General features: G+C 42.9%; 2 protein-coding genes and 1 long non-coding RNA gene across 7 annotated transcripts; 1 reads left to right on the forward strand and 2 right to left on the reverse strand.

The window, feature by feature from the left end:
• The first annotated feature begins 229 nt into the window (after nt 1-229).
• Nucleotides 230-1,568, forward strand: LOC147048188 (uncharacterized). Its single transcript, XR_015067823.1, has 3 exons — nt 230-420; nt 493-582; nt 654-1,568. It is a non-coding gene; the product is annotated as an uncharacterized LOC147048188 (long non-coding RNA).
• Nucleotides 954-5,321, reverse strand: LOC147048189 (PR domain zinc finger protein 12-like). Its single transcript, XM_085927055.1, has 5 exons — nt 4,978-5,321; nt 2,784-2,974; nt 2,545-2,700; nt 2,081-2,213; nt 954-1,993 (listed from the first exon to the last, which is right to left on the reverse strand). Exons 1-5 carry the CDS (start codon nt 5,204-5,206, stop codon nt 1,497-1,499), a joined length of 1,206 nt encoding a protein of 401 aa, XP_085783181.1. The 5' UTR covers nt 5,207-5,321; the 3' UTR covers nt 954-1,496.
• A 3,718-nt stretch (nt 5,322-9,039) lies between these two features.
• Nucleotides 9,040-19,834, reverse strand: fubp3 (far upstream element (FUSE) binding protein 3). 5 transcript variants are annotated; one of them, XM_085926580.1, is made up of 19 exons: nt 19,700-19,834; nt 18,173-18,284; nt 17,258-17,288; nt 17,127-17,176; nt 16,926-16,997; nt 16,497-16,554; nt 16,166-16,328; nt 15,989-16,087; nt 15,552-15,656; nt 15,193-15,295; nt 14,964-15,064; nt 14,716-14,848; nt 12,244-12,404; nt 11,923-11,996; nt 11,771-11,847; nt 11,302-11,358; nt 11,014-11,076; nt 10,798-10,925; nt 9,040-10,652 (listed from the first exon to the last, which is right to left on the reverse strand). In XM_085926580.1, the coding sequence occupies exons 1-19, from the start codon at nt 19,790-19,792 to the stop codon at nt 10,644-10,646; spliced, it is 1,689 nt and encodes a 562-aa protein (XP_085782706.1). In that variant the 5' UTR covers nt 19,793-19,834; the 3' UTR covers nt 9,040-10,643. The 5 variants fall into 5 exon arrangements, with proteins under 5 accessions (XP_085782706.1, XP_085782707.1, XP_085782705.1 ...); XM_085926581.1 differs by having other exon boundaries at nt 11,023-11,076; nt 17,258-17,291; XM_085926579.1 differs by having other exon boundaries at nt 17,258-17,291.
• Between the last annotated feature and the right edge of the window lie 4,333 nt (nt 19,835-24,167).

The following is a 24,167-nucleotide window of genomic DNA, read 5'->3' on the forward strand; positions in this document are numbered from 1 at the left end:
ATCGATCGATCGATCGATAGATAGATAGATAGATAGATAGATAGATAGATAGATAGATAGATAGATAGATAGATAGATAGATTTTTTTATGTATGTATGAATTTATTTATTTATTTAAGTTAATTATTCTGAACAATGTAGATGGAAAGTTAAATGCATAGTAGTAACCGCTGTCTTGGGAAACTTACTATGTTTACACGCAATGGAAAAGTCGAGGACGTTTACACGCAATGGAAAAGTCGAGGAACCTTGTGATAGTGATAGTATGCGGGTAGTTCTCAAGTTACTGAGATCACCACAAACAAAGTGAGTCCATAAGAAGTGCTGTGTCATTAGAGGGAGTGCATCTGCACGGCGACAGACAACTTGGGAACAGGCAAGAAAAATATAGAAGCAGCATGCTCTGACTAATTTTCTCAGGTAAGTGCTCTATTTTTGTATATTCTTGCTTCAAGTGTCATTTTTAAAGCACCATAATGGCTTTTCTTGCAGCATTCAGCCATATGGCTGACTGGATCACTTCTTGTTGCTGCAGAAAGCAGAAGACAGCAGCAGAATGACTCAAGTTTAACTTCTGTAAAGGTGAATTTGAAAAAAAGAAAATGATCATCCTAAAAGTACAGTTTTAAATCTATCAATCTATTGCAATGCAGGAAAACAGCAAGTGTGGACCGTCTCACAGGACAAACCAACATGCAGTCCACATGTTTTCTGAATCTTTTCTTCTTGGGTGATGCCAAGTTTGTTCTAAATGAAGACTTTTCCGGAAACTTCCAGTGGGGAAGTCGGTTCTGTCTGACAACTAACAAGCATGACAGACCACATCAGATCATCTTCACTGATTCTGATCAACACTTGTGGTCACTTGTGTGTGACATAAATTAATTACAAATCAAAAGAAAAGAAAGATGCCGATTATTCCTTTTTGGAAATAAAATGTCTGAGTACACAAATAAAGTCAGACTCATTTATTTAGCATACAAGAAGCACAAATGTATTTACACTGGCATATACAGAAGCATACATTTACTTATTTTAATATTACACCATTATTCGCTCTGTACAAGTTTAAAGTGACAATTTCATTGGTGAGTGTGAGACCTACGACGACACTCTTGGATTTATTTCAAGTGTTCTTCCAAAATGTTCTTTCATTCATAAATGTGAAATCCATAGAAACTACTCCGTTGGGCTCACGTGCACGGAAAGATGCTGTGATCACATGACGTGTGGGCTCACGCGTATCGGCTTGCCATATTGATCATGTGACAGGCGGGTGTTTGTAAATTTTTCCCCAAGTCTTTGGACAAGTGCCGGGAAGAGAGCTAAAAGTACATTTATATTTCAAACCTGTCATTCAACTCAGCACTTTTGAGTCCTTTTTTTGTTCAAAGTGCTATACAAATAAATTTCTTTTCTTAACATCAACGAAACACGTGTCCGCTCGAGCGCTTTGCAAAAGTGCATCTTTGCTGTTCTTGTCGTTGCCTTACTTGTCAGAGCACCAGGGCGGGAATGTGGTGCACCAGCGGCACGTGATGATGGTGGTGATGGTGGCGGACCACGGGCGCCATTTGCTGGGTGACGGTGGGAGGCGCGGGAGGAGGAAGCGGCGGAGACGCTTGCGAGGTACCTTCAGCTGCTGCGGCGGCGGCGGCGGCGGGCTTGTGGCGGGCGCTTTTCTGGTGCGCGCGTAACCCCGCTAACTGCGAGTAGGCGCTCTGGCACACGTGACACTTGTAGGGCCGCTCGCCGGTGTGGAGGCGCACGTGGTTGCGCAGGGTGGACGACTGGCTGAAGCGGCGATTGCAGAAGCGGCACACGAAGGGCTTGTCCAGCGTGTGGATGCGCATGTGCGAGCGTAGGTTGCTGCGTGAGTTAAAGCCGCGATGGCAGATGACGCAGCGCATGCGCCCTGAGGTGTGCAGGCCGGCGGTGGACGAGGAGGATGAGGAAGGTGGCGAGCACGAGGACTCGCAAGACTGAGAGTCATCTGGAAAAAACACGATTGGATAAGAATTTATATTGAATAAAAAAAATACTTTGGGACACTTTTTATTGTTCTATGAAAGTTTCTTACCATTTCTGCTCTTCTTCTGCAGCTGCTGTTGTTGCTGGTGCTCTTCTTCTGTTCCCGGCACCCCGGGAATGCCCAGGAATGTGTTGTGTGTGTTTCCATACCACACCAGCAGCTCTTGGTCTGGTGGGATAGTCTGCAAGAAAAACAAAAAACATCAAATGGGAATACAGTTGGAAAAACTTACTCACATCTGGAGTTTTCTGTAACCGTTCTTTGGCGCCCTCTAGTGGTTTTCATTATTAGTATTATTCTTATTTTTAATCAAATATTAAAGATGAAGATCAATATTTTTGATGGTACTTTTAGAAAGTTTGAGAACTCAAGATCATGATCATTAATTTGTATCTATTAATTTATGTGCCTATATATTGTTTTTTTTTAAATAAACGGACTGAGGGAGACACCACATGTGAAAGGTTAGTAAACCCTGCATGCAGGCGCGAGACCAAAAGTGGTTCCTTTACCTCCACTGCTTTGTAATAGATGCTGCTGCCAATCTGGACCACCTCCAGGTTCTGCTCCTGCTCGTTGCGGGCGCACTTGATGTATGTCATCCAGCTGCGTTGGTCCTCCTGGCTGGCATCGATGAAGTACCTCACAGTGCCATCCTCGTTAAATACCTTTAAAAAAAAAAAAAAGGCATGAAGGTGAGCTTTGGGAATGACTCAAGTAGAACCGTATGGGATTCTAACAAGAGACTCACCTCCCACATCAGGTTGTTGTTTTTGAGTAGGTCAACGTGTTCTGGGGACAGGACTTTGCCGGTAAAGGGACCCATCTCTGTGCCGGCCTTGATCCACGTCTTGGAGAAGATTCCCAGACCTTCTCCTGGGATGGAGCTCTGTGCAATGATTACCTCAGTGGGGAGCACCAAGCTGGATAATTTCTGAACCTCTGGGAAAAAAAAAAAAAAAAAAAGCAATTAATGTCAACAAACTGTATAAAAAACAATTTTTGTATGGCCTGTTAAAAGAAATGTCACACTTTTAATTGATTCAATTTTTAAAATTATGGTGATGGCTGTATTTTTTACTTTGTTAAATCATGACACCAAATTGATCCATAATTGTATTTGTATTGTATGTAATTGCTTCCATTTAAAATTCCATGCACCAAATTGGGAGAAATTATTTTTATTTTTTTAAGTCTAAGCTTTTTTTTATGCTTCCCAATTATTCCTTCAAATTGGGTCAATAATGAATTAATGTAATTTCTGGTAGTTAAAAGAAAAAGCCACATTATTTTTTTTACTGAATGTGTTTTATTACTGTATTCATAATAAGATCATTCCAAAATGTTTTAAGAATTTAAAAAAAATAATGAATCAATATTGTGCACATAATTAAAAATACATTTGCACAACTAGGTCTATATTATTCAAAATGATAAAACCGTATTTTTTATTTTATTTTATAAAAACGTTTAAATTTGTTGTTTTTGTGTTTTTCGCCTGACAGGCTCTCATGTCATGCAGCCCACCGGCGGCAGGTTCCCCTTGCCCCCAAAACGGACCGGCTCCAAATATTAAGCGAGACTTTATCCTCCGTTTAATTCGATTATCTGCTTGAATTGAACGTTTTTGTTGCGCACGGAAAGCAGTTTTATCCCCACCTAAATAGGCAAGGGGGAAGGGAAAAACGTTTCTTTAATGTCAAAATCAAAGTTTTTCTTCTTTTTTTCTTGTATTTAAAAGCTGCAACACCAACACAAAAAAATGAGAATAAAAGCTTTGTCCATTGGGGGTTAAATGGTGCTCCATTGCGCGGGCTCCAGCAATTGGTCACGCTTCAGATGTGATATTCATTAAAGGCTCGGCGCAACAACAAAAAAAGGGAAAAAGAGTGCGAGAAAAAAAAAGAGACGGCTAATTCCAAATTCATTATCCTTTTAAGAAGTTTGTAGCAATAAATTTGAGCTGAATGGAGCGGCGTCTTGTTAAAAGGGACTCTGGAATCCGCGCGACAAAAAAAAAATGGAAAGGCGATTAGATGGCTGACATGCAATGAATAGCATTAGATTTAGCCTTCACGCCGCATTATGCGACCAACAGCAAATGCTTGAAAAGAAAGCGAGACGTGGACAGAGCCGGAGGAGACGGAGGGAGCCCCACATAGCTGCCAAGCGCACGAAAAGAGACTGTCCCCAGATTGATGAATGCCGGGGACAAAGTTGCTCCCCAAGAAAAGGGGAGCCTTTTCCAAGTGGACACTTTCCCAGGTCAGCGCGCAAAGTTAACCAAATGAATTTAAAAGGCCCCCTTGAATTAGCGCCACTTTCGGGGGCTACTTAACGCGTTAAATGGCTCGAAAAGGAGGAGAAAAGACTGGTGAGGAAATGTGGGAAAATGTGGAGCAACAAGTTGGAGGCGATCAACTTTTTCGTCTTGACGGGGGAATAAGATTTTCCTCTTTTCTTCTTCGTTTCTTTAATTATCCTTAATTTGTTATGCAATTAAACGGTTTGGTTCTTCTTCTACGAGGCATTTATTCTTCTTCGTTTATTTAATTCAACGTGGACATTCTTCTTCGTGTACTTGATTCAAATACAGTACAGGTAACAAACACCTTGTACCCCGGATTCCTCAACAATTGCAATGGAAATTAAAACTTTGCAAAACTCTACTTTCTTCTAAAATTGCTAAATAAATAATGCCCACTATTTAGTAAATTAATGCTCCCTTGATTAATTAATATGAAATAATCCCAACAATTGCATCTTCTACTGTCATTCTTCTACATCCATTTTTTAAATGTTCTTCCAGAATTAAAAAAGCAAGTCAATGAAAATCATTTCAACCATTCAGTCATTAATTATAAAAAAAATATCAAATTTAAGGAACATTTTCTATTGTCAGTTAAACAAAAACATAATGAATGTCGGGTGGTTCTTCTACCTACCTCCAGCGAAGGACTGAGCCAGCACCTCGGCGGTGAAGGCGGTTCTGGTGCAGCCGGCGTGTCGCTCGTCGGCCTGCAGGTGTTCAGCCCCCTGCAGGACGTTCCTCCAGCGGCCGTACAGGAAGCTGTGTAGGACGTCCGAAGTGATCACGTCCGACAGCGCAGCCCGGGCTGGACACTTAAATCCAGACTTGAGGGCCAACGCTTCGGCGGGGAGTACCGAGCCCATTGTGTCACGTTTTGAACCTGAGAAGTGAACTTAAAAAATAAAAATGCAAGAAGGAGGAGGACCAAAGTGGTGGTCTCCTCCCGAGAGCTTGTGAGTGAGATCTGGCGCTGCTCGGCTCTTGAGGGGCCCTTTATACTAGTGGGGGGGCTGCCCCCAGGACCCTAATTACTTATTAATGACACACCCCTTGCGGCGTGGCGCTGCCCACGCTACAAGAAAAGGAAAAAAAAAAACTTTGTGCACGCTACTGTTTTCCATAGAAAAACGTAATTTAATAATAACAATAATAAAAGTGAGTGGGACCCCTTGAAGAACAACAAAAATCCAATTACAGATATAGGGGGCACTTAAAATGGCAAGTGTCTTAAAAACAGTAATTCAAACACTTAAAAAATAACGCACTTGAAAAAAAAAAACAACGTTTCATCTCATGAATGAATGCACACTTTTTGTAGAAAATATAAAAGCACAAAAATAACATGAATAAAGCGGATGGCTTTGAAAAATCATGCGAAGAAGTAATTTCTCTTCCCTATTGATGATGATCATGTATTTTTTACGACAAGAAATAAATAAAAAATACTTTAAAATGAGTGGATGGATTTTTCGAGTGGATTTGCATTTCCACAAGGAAAAACAATTAAAAACAAAAAAATGAATGTGGGGTCACTATTTGTTTTAAAAAATATACATTATAATGCAGGTCAAGAAAAATAATTAGAAAAGTGTGTTGATTTGATTTTTTTTTCACTTATGACTGAATATTATTCTCACAAAGAAAAAGAAAAAATTCGGAAAGAATATAGGTATTATTGAAAAGCGCGAGGAAGAAAAATACTAGAGTATTGGATATATTGTGGAATAAAATGATTTAGAAAAGTTCAATTCAAAGATGGTCAATTTTGCTCACTGTAAAAAAAATAGCAGCATGACCCCCCCCCCTCCAGAAAACACCCCCAAAACAGACTATAGAAAAGTCCTGCACGTGAATGTTTTTGTTAATTTCTAAAGCAGTGGCCGTTATTGTTCCCTTGAGTGCATTTGCTATTCATGTGCCTGTAATGTTATTTAGTGCGGGGAGTAAGCGCGGGAATAACAAGAATGAAAACACGCTCATGTTTTTTTTTTTTTTTTTAATATATATTAGACTGGGGACGAGGAGAAAGGTTGGGGGGGGGCATAAAAAGGTAGTGGGGGGTTGTTTTACAGCATTGTTCCCATGCAAAGCTGCTTTGACGGGCTGCACTTGTTGAGGTAAAACGGTTTAATATTCATGGCTGTTGCTGTGCGTGCCCCCCCCCCCACCCCCCACTCCCTCACCTCCTCCCCTCGGTATTGTGACAACGTTTCGATGAGTATATATACGAGCCCCCTGTTTTTCAAGCTTCACGGAGTGCGGCTAAATGGGTAGTTTTCCTTCTTTTTATTTAGGACATCTTTATTCCATTCGCTGCTTCGAGCCTTCAGCCCCCACTCGTTTTTTTTTTTTTTTTTTTTTTCCTCTCCCCAAAGTGATGTCAGGGCCTCTGAAAAGTGTCGCAAATCAATCTTTCATGGGGGCTTTTGAGGGCAATTTGACATCCATGCACGCCTCTTTTCATTGCAGTAGCTACAAGGAGGATTGGGAGAAAAATGGGATTTTTTTTTTTTTTTTTAAGAAGGGGGGGAAGGGGGTTTAAATATGGAGGTATAGATGGCAAGTAGATCCAAAAAGAGGCAAGGTGAGTGACAGGGCACGTAAAAAGATTACTGGGCAAACAGCTGCTTTTTTATGAGCCTCCTCTTTTTTTTTTTCCCAGATGAAATTTAGGCAACCCCCGCCCTGAGTTTTCTAGCCCCCCTTCCCTAATCTATTCCCTTTCTCATCTAGACTGATTTACATTGATGGGATTCATCAACCCCCCCATCTTAAAAAAAATCAAGGCGGGGCCGGGCTCTTTATTAAAGAGGAATTAAAGGTCCTGAATTGGGCTCAGGGATGGATTTGATTTGCTTATTTATGCATTAACCTCGGCTGCTGGTCATGTCACCCCCCCACACACACATATAAACTCAGGCGCCCCCATTGTCGGAGGGGGCTTTTCTCCCGACCATTTAAAGCCTATCAATTTCGTGTGGATGATTGACAATTATTGCACAAAGACGCGCGCTAATTGTCGCGTTTCAAAGAGCTGCTGGGAAAGCTATCAAAGAGAAGAATGAAAAAAAAAAAAAAAAAAAAAAGCAGGATAAATGGAGATTTGCTCTCCTTTAAGAACAACAAAACGTGTTGGAATACATTAGAACGTCCAATGAATAATCATTTGTATACACCGAGCACACTAGCACACATCTAATGAGGTCAAGTTTTGCTTTTGAAGCCGAGTTTTCATTCAAAGTATTTCACCAGTGGCTATAGGAACACAAATGATGGAGCAACACAGTTAGACTGATGACACAAGAAAATAGACAGTCAAGTGAAGCACTTGGATGATCAGTCAGACCTGCAACACACACACATGGCTGACAAGTGAGGAGTCATTAAAATGAGATTAAGCTGCACGGTGAGTGTCTCAGTGTGTGCACCTCAGTGGAGATCAGATAATCTGATGCAAAGGTGAGAGCAGAGGTGGGACCCCCCTACAGCGCCACCATTCTTCCCCTTGTCACACCACACCTGCCTGCCTTTATATGGGGAGGGGGGGGGGGTTGCATAGACATGAGTCACATGACACTTGAAATCCAGAATGGGCAACACAAAGCTTAATGTGAAATGAAAAGCTATGAAATGATTTTCACATTAGTAATTGAAACCTAAAGCTTGCAAAACAGAAACCAGAAACAGGGTCATGGAAAAGTTGTCGTTTGACCCGAACAACCGTACAGAAAAGAGGATTTGAAATATTTTTAAAAGTCTGGCTTTAAAATGAGTCAAGTTTTTTCCTATTTTTTTTTTTTTTTTACGATCAACAAATATTCTTTACAACAAAATACTCATGTAATAAACAGTTGATATTCAAAACATTAATTTTATATTTACTATTAAGTCAACAATACACCAGCACATATAAAACAAAATATTCAAACTCATTTTCAAAAAAAACTTTCTCTAAAAGAGACTTCTTGTAATAATAAAAATTGGTTTTTTTCTAAATGGTCCATTTCTTTCTTTTTGTCGCAAGGCCCTAATAGTCCTATTAGCTCCGAGATGATGTAGCAGACAAGCAAACAATGAATTAATTACCACGGCAACAATAGAGGCTGCACTCATTGAGGCTCTGGGAATGAGCCTGGAACAAGAAGGTTATTAGCTAGCCACAATGAACCACCGGGTCATTAGTGTCCTTGGGGAAAAGAGGAAGAGGATCAAAATCAAGGCTTGGATTTGGAAACAGCTGCAGTGCATCAATGCAGGGGCCGCAACGGGGCCCAGTGCGCCACGGCCCCCCTGCCAGGCTCAAACGTTCACTGGTAAAGCGGGAGGAGGCGGACGAGAGGAACATGTCACTTATTATTAGGGCCCCAAGGACAAGGCGGTGCGCCTCGAGCACTCTTGCAATCACTTTTTAAGATGATTCTTCCGCTTTTTTTTAGGGGGGGGGGGGTCAGTATGCCCAATAACTTTTTGTAGGTGCGGGCATCCTGGTGAGAATGTTGGCTGTACCTTAGCCGAGAAAATCAGTAGCACCTATCCTAAAAAGATAGCTGGATTGTGAAACTTTTTTTTTTTTTTTTTTTGGAGCCAGATATCAAAATGTGCTAATTTTAAAGACATTTAAAGATCATGTGTTCACAATTATGCAACGTGTCAAACGCGTTAAGAGCGAGAATTAAAACGGAGGTGAACCACAAGAGAGGCTTGCGGAAAATTTATTATGACTCGAGAACTATCAACAGGCTATATAGAAAATAGATTTTCTGCTAATAAAACATACAGTCGGCCTATCATGGTTGTATTTACACAATAGAACTCTTAGGCGACAAAAAACAAAAAACACCCCAACAAAAAAAAAAAACAGCTTGTATAACAATACACAATGAAGGTAGTCTGGATGTTTTTTTTTTTAATACATGGTTAACTGTACACCAAAAGTAAACCCGCCATAATTAGTTTATTTTTTCCTCCAAATTATATATCCCTTTTCATTAAGAAATGACGTTAATACAAGAATCGGTTCTCCATGATGACACGTCATCATCATCTAAGTTATATTAGATCACACAACAAAAATAAAAAAATAATTAAAAAGTTATTAGCATCGGACAGAAGCAGGAGGTACCGGAGGAGAGCATATATATATATTTTTTTGATCATAACACTTCTTAAAACATAACAAAAACCAATTAATCATCGCACAGGTAGAAGGAAACAGAGGCTTAGCAGTCTTGAACACGCACCAGAACATAAAACCAAAAAAAAAAAAAAAAAAAAAGACCCAACATATTTCTTTTTCATAAGATGCAACATCCAATTTCAATCACATTCACAATCTTGGAGCAGTATAAGAAAATAAGAACCAAGGAAAAAATAAGGAGGGACAATTTTCTGACAATACTGGTGGCAGGAAAGAATCATTCTAAATGAAACATATATTTTTTTTGTGTTAAATTAACAGTCAAATACAAGAGCATGTATATAAATATATACACTTTTACAAGGTAGCAAAGGCAAACATCCTTAAGTATTTTATATATTCAGATCCACGTAATAAATTATCCTCCAGAGAGAGAGAAAAAAAAAAAGAAAACATCATAAAACTACAAGTTAAAAGTCGGTCAAAATATTAGAGAAGCCATCTTTGTATATCAAACGTGAAATAAGATATTGCACCTTTTTCCCCCGTGTGTGTGTATGTGTGTGATTGAGTACAATAAAATGACAATGAATGAATAAACAGCATACAATGCACAATTAAATTAGAACTATTGCTTTTTTTGTCTTCGCTTTCAACCATGTAACAAAAAACACATTCTGCTGTAACAAAACATCACAGTTTCATTTCACTGAATTATGTAAAAATAACAATCATCGCAAGACGCTCTTTTTAGTGACACAACAACAACGAAAAAAAAAAAAAGGTATTCAAGACTGCTAAGCGGAATCAATGTGGTGCCTCGAGAAACGGAACAAACAGATCGTATATACGTATTGCCTCTTTGAAATGTTACACACGCGCTATTCATTTTGGCCAAAAAAAAATAAGAAGAAAAAACAAAAAACAGATCCCAGATAACACGCTCTAATCAAAATAACAGTGTACACAAGCATTTAGTAACAAATAAAGGTTCTGCTGATTACAAATATATTTCATCATATCATTCTACAGCTAGTGTTTCCCACTAAGAAAAGTCTTCAAGGCGCTGCGAGTCTAGAAAAAAAAAATAAAATAAAAAATGATAAAGGGGAGGGGGAAAAAAAAAAAGAGGGCTGTCTTCATCTTTGACGATGAGTCCTTCTCTAGTGATCCTAGACAACACACACACATGCAACATCGTGGTTCACACATAGCAACGTGAAAACCGATAAGGAGCTAAAAATACTAATGGCTCACCACAGACATATTTCACGTCTAAATATTTATAAATACTTCATATTCTATTGTGCGTCTCACCTGAAGGCCCGGGGCTTGACTCTGCTGGGCGCCCTGGTTAAAGTAGGCCATGGGCTGCCTGTAGAAGTCCACCCAGGCATTGAAGTCTGGATTGGAAGCCTGCTGAGAGCCAGGAGTCGAAGTTTGCCCTGCAAATAAAAAAAAAAGAAATTACACGTGAGGTCACTGAGAGGTGATGAGGTCGTGCGTGTGTGCGTGCGCGAGAGGTACACTCACTTAACTCACCCCAGGCTTTGTTGTATTCGGGAGGGCCGCTCTGGGCTTGCTGTCCTTGCTGGCCTGCAAAAAAATTTAAAAAAAATATATGTGAAAAGAAATTCATTTTGTGCTATTATCAAACAATTGATCTCAATGTGGTTTTGTTTTCCCGAGTCGACCAAATTGAACTTGGACCAATGTCACTGGACAGAGCTCATTTGACCTTTGGTTATGTACATGGTAGATGGTAGTGTGTTAATATTTGAAAAGAAGGAAAAAAATATATATATATATTTGCACGCTTGCCTAGCTTCTTGTAATACTGCTCCCAGTCCATCTGGCCCGTCTGGGATCCATTGTGACCTAAAAGCAGACAGATAACGCCGTCAGTTCCTCGTGTGCAATTCTCTTTCCTGATCATTTCCATGGAGACTTCATTCAAAGTGCGTCTGCACAGGAAAGAGGTGGTTACCATCATCACCACCACCATCATCATCATCATGTCTCGAAACCTCCACTGTAATAAAGACTCGTTTCCTTTCCCGTCATTTTGAGATCTGACGCTTTTGTTCCGACCGTGTGACTTTTTATGACGCGGTCGCATGATCGAAGCCTGGTGGTCGATGGCCAAGGTACAATTTATATTTATGTCAAAAAATAAAAAAAATAAAATACACAATATTCAAGGAGGAAAATATAGTAAATCAATTTCATTGTTTTTCCAAACGGCTCAGATCGATTGGAATTTATTTCTGACGAGTGACTGCCAACTCACTATGGTCCTGTTGGCCCGGAGGCTGCCAAATCTGGAAAGTTGTTCCCCATCCACCAGTCATGAACGTTTGGGGGCCGCTGTGAGAAGATGAGGCGAGTTAAGCGCACGTTTATGAAGTGGAGAAAAAAAAAAGAAAAAAAAGTTGACTTTACTGCTGAGGAGGAGTGGCTGCTCCTTGGTTGTAGGGATTCATGCCAAAGCTGCCGTTTCCTCCCAGCCCGGGAGCCTGCAGCAGAGAGAGTGAGACCACACTTGTGTTGAAGAAAAGGAAGCCAACAGACAAGGTCGAAGGTCACAACCAGGCACTGATGCACTCCATTAAGTCCATTTGATGGATTCTTGGTGTGTAACCTCTGGTGTCATCCTCGTGACCACGCAACCCCCCCCCCCCCCCCCCCCCACCCCAAACCTCACAGCGGCGACATGTGCGCTCATGAATATAAGCGAAGGGGGACAATGGGCGGACCACCTACCCCAATTCTCTCGTCGATCAGCTGGCGAGCTTTTTCCAGCTGCTGCGGGGTGCCTCGGATGGAGAAGATGCGCACGTTGGGGTCGGTGTTGGGCGGCGGGTTTCTTTGCAGCTCCACGTGAGCGCGAGACTGCTCTTTGATGTTCTTGATGGTTTCGCCACCTGGGAACGCCACAGAAAAGGTTCCTTTTCCGAATCCGCTGCGACAAAATCGAATTGCGAGACGAGATGCGTCACTTCAAATGTATTGATGGGGCGACCACGCGTTTGGATCGTGTCGAGTCACGTGACGGGAGGATGCCGCTACCTTACGACGACTGCCATGCGTCTCCTACCATTCTCCGCTAACATCCGTGCAAATCGGGGAAACAAAAGTGGGACATCGCTTGTCCCCCCCCTACCCCCCCCTACCTCGGCATCACATGCCAGCTTCCCGACGTGTGGGGAGCGCAATTACAACAAGCGGGGAGAAATGAAACATCGGCGGCAGGAGAAAGGGGCCAAAATTGAAGCGTATCCTCCTCCCGGGATATCGTTTGTCTCTTTTCGCCTTTTCTTTCGTGACTTGGTGTTGTCCTCTGTGATGAGAGCGGGGAGTGAATGAAGTTGGGGGGGGGTAACAACTGCCACCAGCCCTCTATTTGCTCCCCTCCGCATCTGAGGCGAGGGTGCTTCCCGGCCGGGTGGGGTGGGGGTTGACGCCGGGGCCGTGCCGACATCAATTACACATTTGTTCACTTGTGGCTGACACTCGGACGACCCGGGCTGACCCCCGCGTGAAAACGTTCATCAAAAAAAGCTCTCCTCCTCCCGCGGCCTTTTTTTTTTTTCTTCCCTGCAACGCCAACAGACTGCACATGGGCCATTAAGGCATTGTCAAACAAATGCAACTTCTGCCTTAATGAAGCCATTATGAGCTGGAGCAGTCAGACGGCAGAGAGCGATGAAGAGGCCGACTATTCATTTCATGGACTGGCCTGGAGTCAGCGCAGATAATACAGGTCTTATTAATGAGACTGGTTTAGTGCGTTGCAAGAAAGGGAGCCGCACAAAAGTGCAACTGGTGACCGTATTCAGAGGGTCTGGTTAGCGGCTGGTGCTGCGAGGAGGAAAGAAAAAAAAAAGGGGGGGGGGGCACGCCCATTTTTTGGGGAGCTGCTGTTAAATTGTTCTTAAAGAGCCTGTAAAGGGGATTCTGAGATTGGTTCAAATGATACATGTTTGAAAATATTTGCTAAAATTGTGCAAAGCCAGAGAACTATATAATATGGCTTTAACTAAATAAAAAAAAAAGTTTTAAATTTAACTCACGAGAGTGAATGAAGTATATTTTATGTGCACGTGTGTATTAATAAACAAAGAGCCTGCCACAATTGATTTTCTTTCCCCCAATTATGCTTTACAAGAATGACTATGGAGCCATTTTGTGCCATCTTAGTGTCTTACTAATAAAAGTAACTATTCGCTGTGATTGAAAGTCTAAATCAGCCACTCGCTCGCGTTCGCCAAGTAAGCATGTTCGCTCGTTCGGCTTTTCCATTCACATTTGTGCGTTGAAAGGGAAATGAAACAGAAGGGAACATTCAATTTGGCTATTTTTGGGTGGAAAGCGGCAATGAATTTAAGCCCGTTTTAATGTGGGAGCAGATTGGTGGGTGGCTTGATCCATCAAGCGGCGATGAGTGTGTGTGCGCGAGTGTGTGTGTGTAGAGGGTCAAAAGCAGGGGGCAACGGGCTACATATGGCATCGTAAAGATATTAATCACCGCACTCTTTAAGGGTCGGCTGACAGCGGCCAGACCCACCGCCATCTCGACCATATTGACCCACTTCATATGCTAATGTCGAGAGAAGGGGGACGCAACGCCCCGGTTTATTTGTTTCCCTTGGCCTGCTACATCCACAAAAGCCACTTGACATTTCTATTGCCATGTTTTTATTTTTGGTAAAGAGCCCCCCCCACCCCCTCCCTTCTTTCAACTCTCACGGCACGCACACACACACACACACGCTTTCTTCCAATGCAATGGTCAATGACTTTTAAATAGCTGGCAATAGAGTGGGCATGAATAGCCAATAAGCTAATTCCTCCTATTCATTCCCTCGCTGCACTCTATCGGGCTGAAAGAGGCTCATTAGATGCCAGGCGGCCTTCCACATGATTGAGGGCTGTTATTATGCACCTTTAACAATTAATGTCACATTACACGCATTATCCCCATCATTAAGCCCTTAGTGGGGCCGATGAATGCCGCTTGTGCTGTATACATGAGGCCTGTGGGGTAGGGGGGGGAGTGGGGGGTCACTCGCCCCTCGTCGGATTCACTCAAGGGCAGAGCGGCGCTCATTTATTCAAAAGGTTGGTAGGCGGGGGCGAGGCAATCTGTTGAGTTGGATATACTCGCTAAGCGGGAGATGAACTGCGCGCATAGAGAGCTCACGCGACCGGCGAAAACGGGTCTTTTATTTTTACCTTTGCCGATCACCAGGCCGCACTTGTCGGCGGGTACGGCGTACGTCACTTCCTGTAGCCCTCCGAGACCGGCGCCCATGTTACAGTCGCTTCGGCTGCGGCGACCCATAACCCCACCGAAGCCATCTCGCTCCTGTAGAAGACAAGGACATTCCCGGGCTGTGTGTAACCTCGAAACGTCGGATTTTTCTGTACGGCCACAAATTGAGGACGTTTCGCTTTCCCAACAAGGTGGAGCGCATCTGTACCTGGGCAGTTTGAACCAGCTCGTTGATGAGATGCACGGCGTGGTGGCAGTGGTCGGGCTGGCCCATCACCTGGGCAACACGGTCTGGGCTGACTCCATCGTCTAGCAGGTCAAATGACACGCAAAGGTCAGAGGGCATGGCTATTCAGCGCGGTGCGACAAAAGGAGACGGGGCTAAAAGCGTCAAATATCGCGCCGTCACATTTGAAATGGGTCCTGGGCGGGCTTACCTTGTTTGAACTGGATCCTGACTCCAGCGTCAGTCTGAATCTTCTTGATCATCTCGCCGTTCCTGCCAATGATGATGCCGACCGCAAATCTGGGCACCACCACCTGATCAAGTAGGGGGGAAAAAATGCGACTCGAGTCAGCGGTTGCGGGTCTGCGTAAATCTTACGTGTTGCACTTTTAGTGAAACTTAATTATTAAATGCATTGTAAAAAAATAATATATATATTTTTTTTAATGTTTGTGCAATATTGCAAGTCTTTGAGCTTGATGAATTTGTTATCAGCACGCTATTATCATCAAAATGCTTAAAATTCAAATGAAATATCAATGACGTCAACACATTTCAAAAACATCTTACGTCGAGACTGCTTCCACCCATTTTGGATCCAAAGTCGGCCCTGCCCACCCTAAAATCTCCTTGGTCCTTATCCCTGATTAGCTTGACCACAAGTTCACGTGCTTGCTGAAAGAAAAAAAGAAAAAGGGGAGGGGTAACCAAATTCAAACAATTTAATACCCAGTTTGCTTAAATTGTGTTTACACGGTGACGAGCCAAAGTTATGAACGCAGTTGTAAAGTCAAAATATTTGCAGGAACAACACTTCTAGGCAGGGGCGTGGCGGCTATCAGGAATTTCGGCAAAACGTCTTGATTTTCCCGCCTGGCCTGTCTGTGTGCAGGCCGGTTGAACCAAAACAAAAACAGCTGAATTAAAAAGAAAGTGAGGCGGTATCTGAACATGCATACTGCTGGCCGATCGTAACCGCCCAGAATTGGAGCGGAAGCAGGACCAACCTGGACTTTGTGGGGGTCTCCAGTTATTCTCAAAGGCTTGTCTGCACCGGTAGGCATGGGATCATCCTGGATCATAATCATTTGCACTCCCGTTCTCTCCTACACGGGGGGGAGGACAAAACACAATGAGACGGACATAACGGGGGAAAAACCGCAGCGACTCGATGGGAACCGCACCTGCAGCTGTTTGATGGTCTCCCCTCCCTTGCCGATCACCAGGCCCACTTTGTTGGCGGGGATGAGCATCTGCTGGATGGCGCCGCTGCCGTCCATCTCGCAATGAAAACCTGGACCGTAGCGACACTGCTCCACAATCTCGTTCAGCAGCCTCTTGGCCTGTCTGCGTGAGGCGCCGTGATGTATTAGTCGCACATTATTTTTTTTCTTAGTCATCTTGCAATGTTGGATGAGAAGAAAAGTTGTTTTGAAGAAGTTGCGGTGAAAGGAGACATTGGTTTGTGCCCCTCGGCGGCTCAACAATGGTCACGTTCAGAGCTGGGGGACTCACTCGATGTTCTCAGGACTGCCGGTCAGCGTGCAGGGCCTGTCCAACATGCCTCCGCTGTCTGCAAAAAATAAAGCGCAGACAAACGTCACCATCACGTGATGGAAAATTGACTTTATAAAGATATTAATTACAGTCTGAACATTGAACTGTTTTACAATATTTGGGAGGATTTTATTGTCATCATTTTTGTCTCACGCTGTAATGTGTTTATTTTTTTAAACAAACAAAAAAAATAATAGCAAAAATTGGCTTACTCATTTCAATTTCAAGACTAATATCGGTCAATTAATCATCGGTCCCTACAAATGTAAAATGTTTCGCTCAAGTTGCTAGATCCTGTCAATACACTCGGGATTTATTTTTATTTTTTTTTTTAAATGGGACATTTGAATTTAAAGCCGTAAACAATCGTGCTTGAAACTAACTCACCTGACGCTATCTGGATCTTACAGCCAGATTCCAGCTGGATTCTTGAAATCTGCTCTCCTCCTTTTCCAATGACTGGAAATGAGAAGAAAGTTTTCTTTTTCAAATGTGGACACAGTGACCTAAGAGCTGAGCGCGGCATCAATACCGATGATTACACCCGAAATGTTCGCGGCGACTGTAATGAACTCAAAGCCCACTTACTGAATCCCACCATTTTATCAGGCACTTTGAAGTCTTCTGTCGTGAGAGCCCTGTGAGATTATGACACGATCAATATAGTCTGAACGGGGGGGGGACTATCCCCCAAAAATGAGCTACAGAACTCTGCTCACCTTTGATGTACCATTCCGCCAAGATGGTTGCCTACTGAGAGCAAAACGCACAAGTTAGCAGACAAGAAATGACTCCAGAAAATAAACAAAACTTGTACGAATATCCACTCAAGTGGATAAACATTTCCGCTGATGGGGAAGGGATGTTGCCCGCCGCCAATCGACTCGGTTGTCGTCTGACGCGCAGCGGGACGGATATGTGCTGCGCTGAAGAGAATTTCAATCCCGAGTTTGGCTGCCGGGCGGGTCGGATTGAACGTCATGTAAGAGGATGTGCCGTCACGGATGTGATAGTAGCCGGTGTGGACGATTTTTATGCTGGTTTGCACTCATTTCATATCCTCGGCAAATGCATTGCACTCCACGCTTGACATAGGGACAGCTATGAATATAAATGCAAAGGGGTAGGTAGGTGTGCGACATTCCGAAAAAGGATGTAATGGTAGAATGGAATTGCCGCGTGTGGCGCGGTTATTTTACTCGGGTTGGATTTTGACGACATGCTTCAGGTGACAATTCTATTTTTGGGACACTTTGTGCCTAAGCTCCAATGTTGATGAATAATGGTTTGGCCTTTTCAGGTTTTGAAAACACGTTGGCTGCACGGTTGGGGCCAATAAGTGAAACCTCATTTAAAAAAAAAAAGAAAAATCATAATCCAAAAAAGCATATTAACATATTCCCATGTTAAAACAACTACAAAAAAAAAGAGGGACGTGGAAGGGTATGAATATAATAGAACATTCCATGCTAAGACAAAGTACAGATTTAGGCGGGCTCTATCGTTAAGGGCGGCGGCCATGTTGGCTTGTTTACAACAATGCTGGAGCACTGGTTGAAACCGAGATGTCACATTGTGACAAACGAACAGGCATGGGTTTGTTACTCTGATTATATACACAAGACGAGACTTACCTCCGTTGTCCATCGTGCGTTTCTGGCCTCCAAAGCCATAGAGGGAGGGGTCGATGACTGGTGAAGAACTGTGAAGGTTTGGCATCTGCTCTCCTCCCATCTTGGCGGCCATCTGAAGAAAATCCACAGCAAAACACGTTGACTGGTCGATGTTACTCTCATCTGCTATTATGGCTCATTTTCTATTGCTTCCAATGCTATTCACAAAAGTTACATTATGTAACATAACTGCAAATATGCCTCACTGTGCTATGTTAACTAAAAAAAATACTTGTTATAACAATCTTGGATCAACTCTTAATTTGTTTTCATAATAAGAAAGTTATAAAACAGATTCAGCAAAATGGGTCACACCAAAATCTCGACCCCTAATGCCTAATGAGTGCATTTTCTCCAGTTTTTAAAAGAGTCATATCAAAGGAAAAATGATACTTGTATTATTGGAATTGTCTTTAAATGACCTGTCTTGTTATGCTGCTCCCATTTAAAATCAACAATACTGTATTTGTCTTGGAAAATGTGCACACATAGCAACGTGAACCAAGTTAAAGTCTACTGTGGACACCAGCTAACGTCTTGCTAGTGCAAATGAAATACAAATGTAGGTTACTTGACGTTATAGTATTTTAGTGGCACTTGCCGTGGAAAAAATCCGTGGAGTTCGATTTATTTGGGGCAGGTGACGTTACATGACTTGGCCTAACTCTCCCAACAGATACTACCAAACACGCTAAGCTAGCCGAGCTTAGTTAGCCTCCCGAGTTAGCTCGCTCACTCGTGTTTATTACCTCGAGCAAAGTACGACGCCAGTCCGAAAAATAAGCCCCTACGTTCGGGTAAAAAGGCGACGCGATGAGGGGGTAGATGGTTTCGAAGAGTCTAAAGTGATAGCGGGCACACCGCGGGTTGTTTTCGGCTTCCGATTTAAGTGGGGCAGCGGTGGCTTTACAACCACACGGCGAGCTAACTTTCTGACAGCGTGTCAAGACATTCTGGCTAAAGTTGAGCTCCTCTCCGGGGCTGTCAGCTACCGGGGCAGCCGGGCGGGTGAGCTCGGTTTCGTAGGGAGGGAGGAGAGCTAACGTGCTAATGCTAACAGGCAACTTCTGTGTGTGTATGTGGGGCGAGGGTGGGGTGGGGGGGGCTTGACAACAGGTTGTCGACGTAACTTGGCCAAAAGTTGTGCTAACCTAAAACTTCCAGCCTTCAACGAGGCGTCGGCGTCTCGGGTGGAAAAACGTGTCACCCAGCCCCGAGGGGCGCCGTCGACTCGTTACGTCCGACGCAGTTAGCAACGTAGTTGTGTATCGGCTGTACAACTCTTAATCTGTCGGCTCAGCTATGCTAACTCGGCTAGTGGTTGTTAGCCCCCGAGCTAACGAGCTAGCTGGGTACATGAGGAATGGTTTGTGGTTGACGGGGAGGGGGTGAAGGGTGAGGAGAGGGTTCCACGCAAGCCAAACTGTTGCCATCCACCCACGCGTGCACTTCTTTTGTAGGCCTTCCCATCCGGTACAATTTTGTTACCTGTCGCACTCGGCGTATCGTGTCTGCGAAGTCATCTTTCGTTCCGGGCTGAGCCACCGAGGCCTGTCCCTGAACCAGCTCCGCCATCATCATCACTCGCCTCGGCAGCTGAGAGGCTCACTTGAGGAGGGGAGGGGGCGGGGGGGAGGTGAGCACATGTGCCAAGCCCAAGCTCCGAGAGCAGCAAAATCTCGCGAGAGGATTGAAATCGCACACAGGAGAACAACATTTTTTTTTCTACTTCAAACTTTATTGACAATAAATGTCATGAACAATAAAACACGCAAGTTTGCCACCCAGGGATTACCTAATGGGGGATTTTATTATGCAGTATTTTTTCTTCAATAATATTTTATTTTAAAAACATTTATCATCTGCATTTTTTAAAAATAATTCTTGAGGTTAGAAAACAGTGTATAAAATATGTCAAGACAGACATATTTTATTTATGAATCCCTATCCGGTGTGAATCATGGACATGATACTTGTGAGGCATTTGAAAAAGTGTCAGAATAATACTTAAATAATTGCTTTTTACCCTTTGCTGCACATGTGGAAACATATGTCGTTGCACATCTGGAAAACGCCAGCGGCCAGACAGAAGAAAAAGCTCTGTTGTAAAATTGCGGCAAATTTCCCCAAATCTTTATGCAAAATAGTCTCCCGCTTCATAAATTATATCCAAACCTCAGTGAGAAGCAACACTGAGCAGTGTGTGGTCTGGAAGCTATACACAATGCAGCTGGGAATCTTATATTTAAAAAAAAGTACAATTTAGGAAACAAAGCAATTATATGAGAACAAGATACATCAATTTCTAAAGAAAATCTAATTAAAAATGTCAATCAAAATCCTTTTAAAGGCTAAAAATACATATAAAATGTGCATTCAGATAAATATGTAATAAGAACATCCATAAATGACATTAAAAATACTACAAATAAAATGAAAAGATATTTTTTTCATATTTTAGAAACATATCTGGGTAGCATATTTATGTTTTCATAATCAATAGTAACAAATAGATACTTAAAAGAAAAACGGTATTATGATGAAGGCTGCAGATTGCATAAAAGTGCTCATTGGCTTGGACAGGATGTGCAGCTGCTCAAACCATATTCTCTTTTTTTCCCACACAAGAAGATTGTTAAGGTTTCCATGTTGCTCGTATCAATTTCTCTTCCACGCCAGCCTCTGGCCACTTCATCATGTCCACAAGAGAATCAGAGTAACTGAATGGGAATCTACAGCTGTTCGCAGACCGGCACCCCCCACCTCACCCTACTCACAAAATTAGCATGACTGAAGTATGATCCTGCTCACATATTGCTACCATGTGCTCAAAGCTGGTGGGAAATAAAAGTGTTGACTTTTTTTCTTTTGTTTACAGTGAATCCACAGTTGAATGTTTACAGTTCATAAAAATTGCTCATTGATTACAGGTCCAGACCACTCCTTGATATATTTTTAATGTATTTCAAAGCTTCAAGCACAATATCAAAATAATCCTGTATATGCACGTGAGGCGCAGGTGTTATTTTTATCCACTGGTGGTCTCCATTTTCTCATTCTACGCTGTAGCACCTGTGATGTTGACTGCGTGTGTGGTTGCTAAGTGGCTAAACCGTTAGCACGTTGAGTGATGGTGCCTGTATTTTGTTTTTTTTTCAATAAACTGATTCAAAAAGCATCAGACAGTCATTTTTAAAAAAAAATATCGTGTGTGTGTGTGTGTGTGTGTGTGTGTGTGTGTGTGTGTGTGTGTGTGTGTGTGTATCACAGTTTTTCAATGATTGCAGGCGCGTCTGGAACTTATCCGCCCTTACCGTATTTCAAATTCTGCCCCGATAAAAGCAGGTGTGTGAGCTGCTGGAGTTCTGCCAGTCAATCAGTGCATTACAAAAGTGTGTATGACTGTGGCTCAAATATCACACATACACACTCGCACACACATATGCACGCAGCCGGACAAATGAAACATCAACATTGGTCCACGCCTTTTTTTTTCGTCCTCCCCCACCTTCTCAATATGGAAGGAAGAGGCCACATGAAACTGTAATTGCTTGATAATTGATGCTGTTCTGCAAAGGGCATCCTTTTCTAAAGGCAGGAAACATGAAATGGATAAAGTTTCATGCAGAGACCTCAGAGGTATCCCGGCACTCCACTCCCTCGATTACCCCCCCCCCCCCACCCCACCCCACTATGCATTTACACTTTTGTCAGTCTGTCTGTCTGTATTCAAACCCTTTGTGATATGAACATAACATTTCAGTATTCGTAAAATATTTTAAAAATCTGTTCACTGTAGGACATTGTTTTCATAGTTTTGTTAAAAAAAGAAATCATAACATGATTCAATTATTTATGTCATGTTTTATTTTTGTAGGTATGAGATACACTGCCATTTTTGAGCTTAAAAAAAAACACATCCTCATTTGTAAGTTGAACAATAATATTACATTGAACTCGATTTAAGAATTTGTTTTGATTCAATTTGTAGACCATGACAGATTCTAAAGACATCTCAAAATATAACGTTTTCGAATTCCTTTTAAAAAAATCTCAGGCCTCGACACTTGTGCATTAGCGAGATGATTGACAGCCCTCAAAGCTAAACAGCGGCGTTTTGCCGAGTAATGGCAGCTATGCACCTACTTGTTTTTGGTCCTTTTCCATTCTACTTGGCACCCTCCTCCCTCCTCGAGGCACTTTGCTTTGATCCACTTGTGTATCTGTATTTTAAATGACTCAATTACGTGGGACCCCGCGGTGAAAATGACGGATGTTTTCCACTATTTGTCCCACCCTGACCCCCACCGGTCCTATTCTCTCTCCTCTTCCGCGTAACATCAAATTTTCTTCTGATAAACGTTTGCCTGAGAGGAAATAATAGCTAAATGGTGTTGTTTGTGAGCTCTCTGAACTGGGAGCTGACAAAAGAAGTTCGTGTGAATATCCCCCCCCCCCCTGCTTGGTTGTTGCAGGTAATTCTTCGCAATGGGCTACCGAAAACAAGAACTTAAAAATGGAGGCAAACATCAGCTGGATACAGAAAGATGGGTGACGGACCAACCTCCCTCCCTCCCTCCCTCCATCCAGACAGACGGACGGGTCTAGCACTTAAACACGCCGGCAAGCCAGAAGGCCTGAAAAGTTGCCAGCATTCCCCAGAAGCCAAAACAGCTTCCACCCATCCATCAGAAGAAACTCTCGCAACAAAACAATCAAATAACCAACGACATGAAACATTTACATCATCCAAAGCCAAAGGGAACAACTGAGAGCATCCTCCGACATCCCCCCCCCCCCCCCTCATGGATTCACAGCCCACGGATCGAACGGCTGAAAGGACGTGTGCCGGCAGACAAACCCCAGCAGTGGACCGGACCCCCTCCCTCGCCCCCCCCACCCCCCACCAAACAGTCAAACGCAAAAAAGAGAGAGGCACAAGCAAATGAGAGGGATAAATCTATTGATTTGGAGATCAACATGCTGCATTACACACTGATGCCCCCGGGGTATCTGGGAGGTGGGGGCAGAGGGGTGTGGGGGGGCTAATAGGTGGGGGGGGGGCTTTGTTACAGTGAAAGCATTTTTGAAGAGTACAGATTTTATATTACCTTTTGGAAGATGATCTAGGTTTGTGTTCAACTGTCCAAACTCAACAGGTTTGAAATTTGTCCTATATAAAAAGTGATAAGTAGCTCCGCCCCTTACTGCCATCATTTGCATATTTGACTTTGTTGTTATTCAAACGTCGACCTGCGCAAGCGCTGAGTGAATTTGACTTCTGGTTCAGATCAATGACACTTGTTACATTATTGCGTAGAAGATGAATCTAAAATATGAAACGACATTTGGATCAATTTATTTATATCTATGAATCACAGCTCTGTAACCTAAGCCAGTGTTGAAAGTTTATTGATTCCTCTTGTCGATGATGGCGCTGGTCGTTTAGCTACATCTTGATGTAACGGGAGACGGCAAACTCTTCACACTCATTAACCTCCAACACGGAGCAGCAGGCAAAATATTTCTATTTTTCCATCAATATTTCATCACCGGCACAGGCCAAACAATGCCAAAGGGGGGGCTCTTCTGACCGTAATGGCCCCATCTGTCTATAGATCTAAAGGACAGGAGCTGGCAATGGCTGTCCTTTGACACCAGAAAATAGGCTTTGACATCAATGGAAAACACACACACACACACACACACACACACACACACACACACAAACACACACAGAGGGTCCGTGGATTTTAGAGAGCCTGCAAGGCAAAGTGTATCCTGCCATGTTTCCTCACAGATGGTCTCTTGATGTTCTCGCGAAAAAGATCAAGTTTCCAGAGCGACGGGTCTGCTCGACTAGGCGCCGTTTTGTACGCACACAATGAACAAATTATGACATTATGCGAAGAGGGTATATTCATTTCTGTCTCTCAGTTTATATTATATATTGTGG

This window comes from Syngnathus leptorhynchus, chromosome 12, assembly GCF_054491065.1.
Source record: "Syngnathus leptorhynchus isolate UIUO chromosome 12, UIUO_Slep, whole genome shotgun sequence".
Lineage (NCBI taxonomy): Eukaryota > Metazoa > Chordata > Actinopteri > Syngnathiformes > Syngnathidae > Syngnathus > Syngnathus leptorhynchus.

Bases quoted from the DNA above. Each gene is read 5' to 3' on its own strand.
- LOC147048189 (XM_085927055.1), bottom strand. From the start codon at position 5,206: ATGGGCTCGGTACTCCCCGCCGAAGCGTTGGCCCTCAAGTCTGGATTT. The intron at 2,214-2,544 runs GTAAAGGAACCA...TTTTTCTTGCAG, and splicing joins TCTATTACAAAGCAGTGGAG to ACTATCCCACCAGACCAAGA. The intron at 1,994-2,080 runs GTAAGAAACTTT...TGTTTTTTCCAG, and splicing joins GCAGAAGAAGAGCAGAAATG to ATGACTCTCAGTCTTGCGAG.
- fubp3 (XM_085926579.1), bottom strand. From the start codon at position 19,792: ATGATGATGGCGGAGCTGGTTCAGGGACAGGCCTCGGTGGCTCAGCCC. The intron at 16,998-17,126 runs GTAAGTGGGCTT...TCTCATTTCCAG, and splicing joins TGATAAAATGGTGGGATTCA to TCATTGGAAAAGGAGGAGAG. The intron at 16,329-16,496 runs GTGAGTCCCCCA...CGCCTCACGCAG, and splicing joins GGCAGTCCTGAGAACATCGA to ACAGGCCAAGAGGCTGCTGA.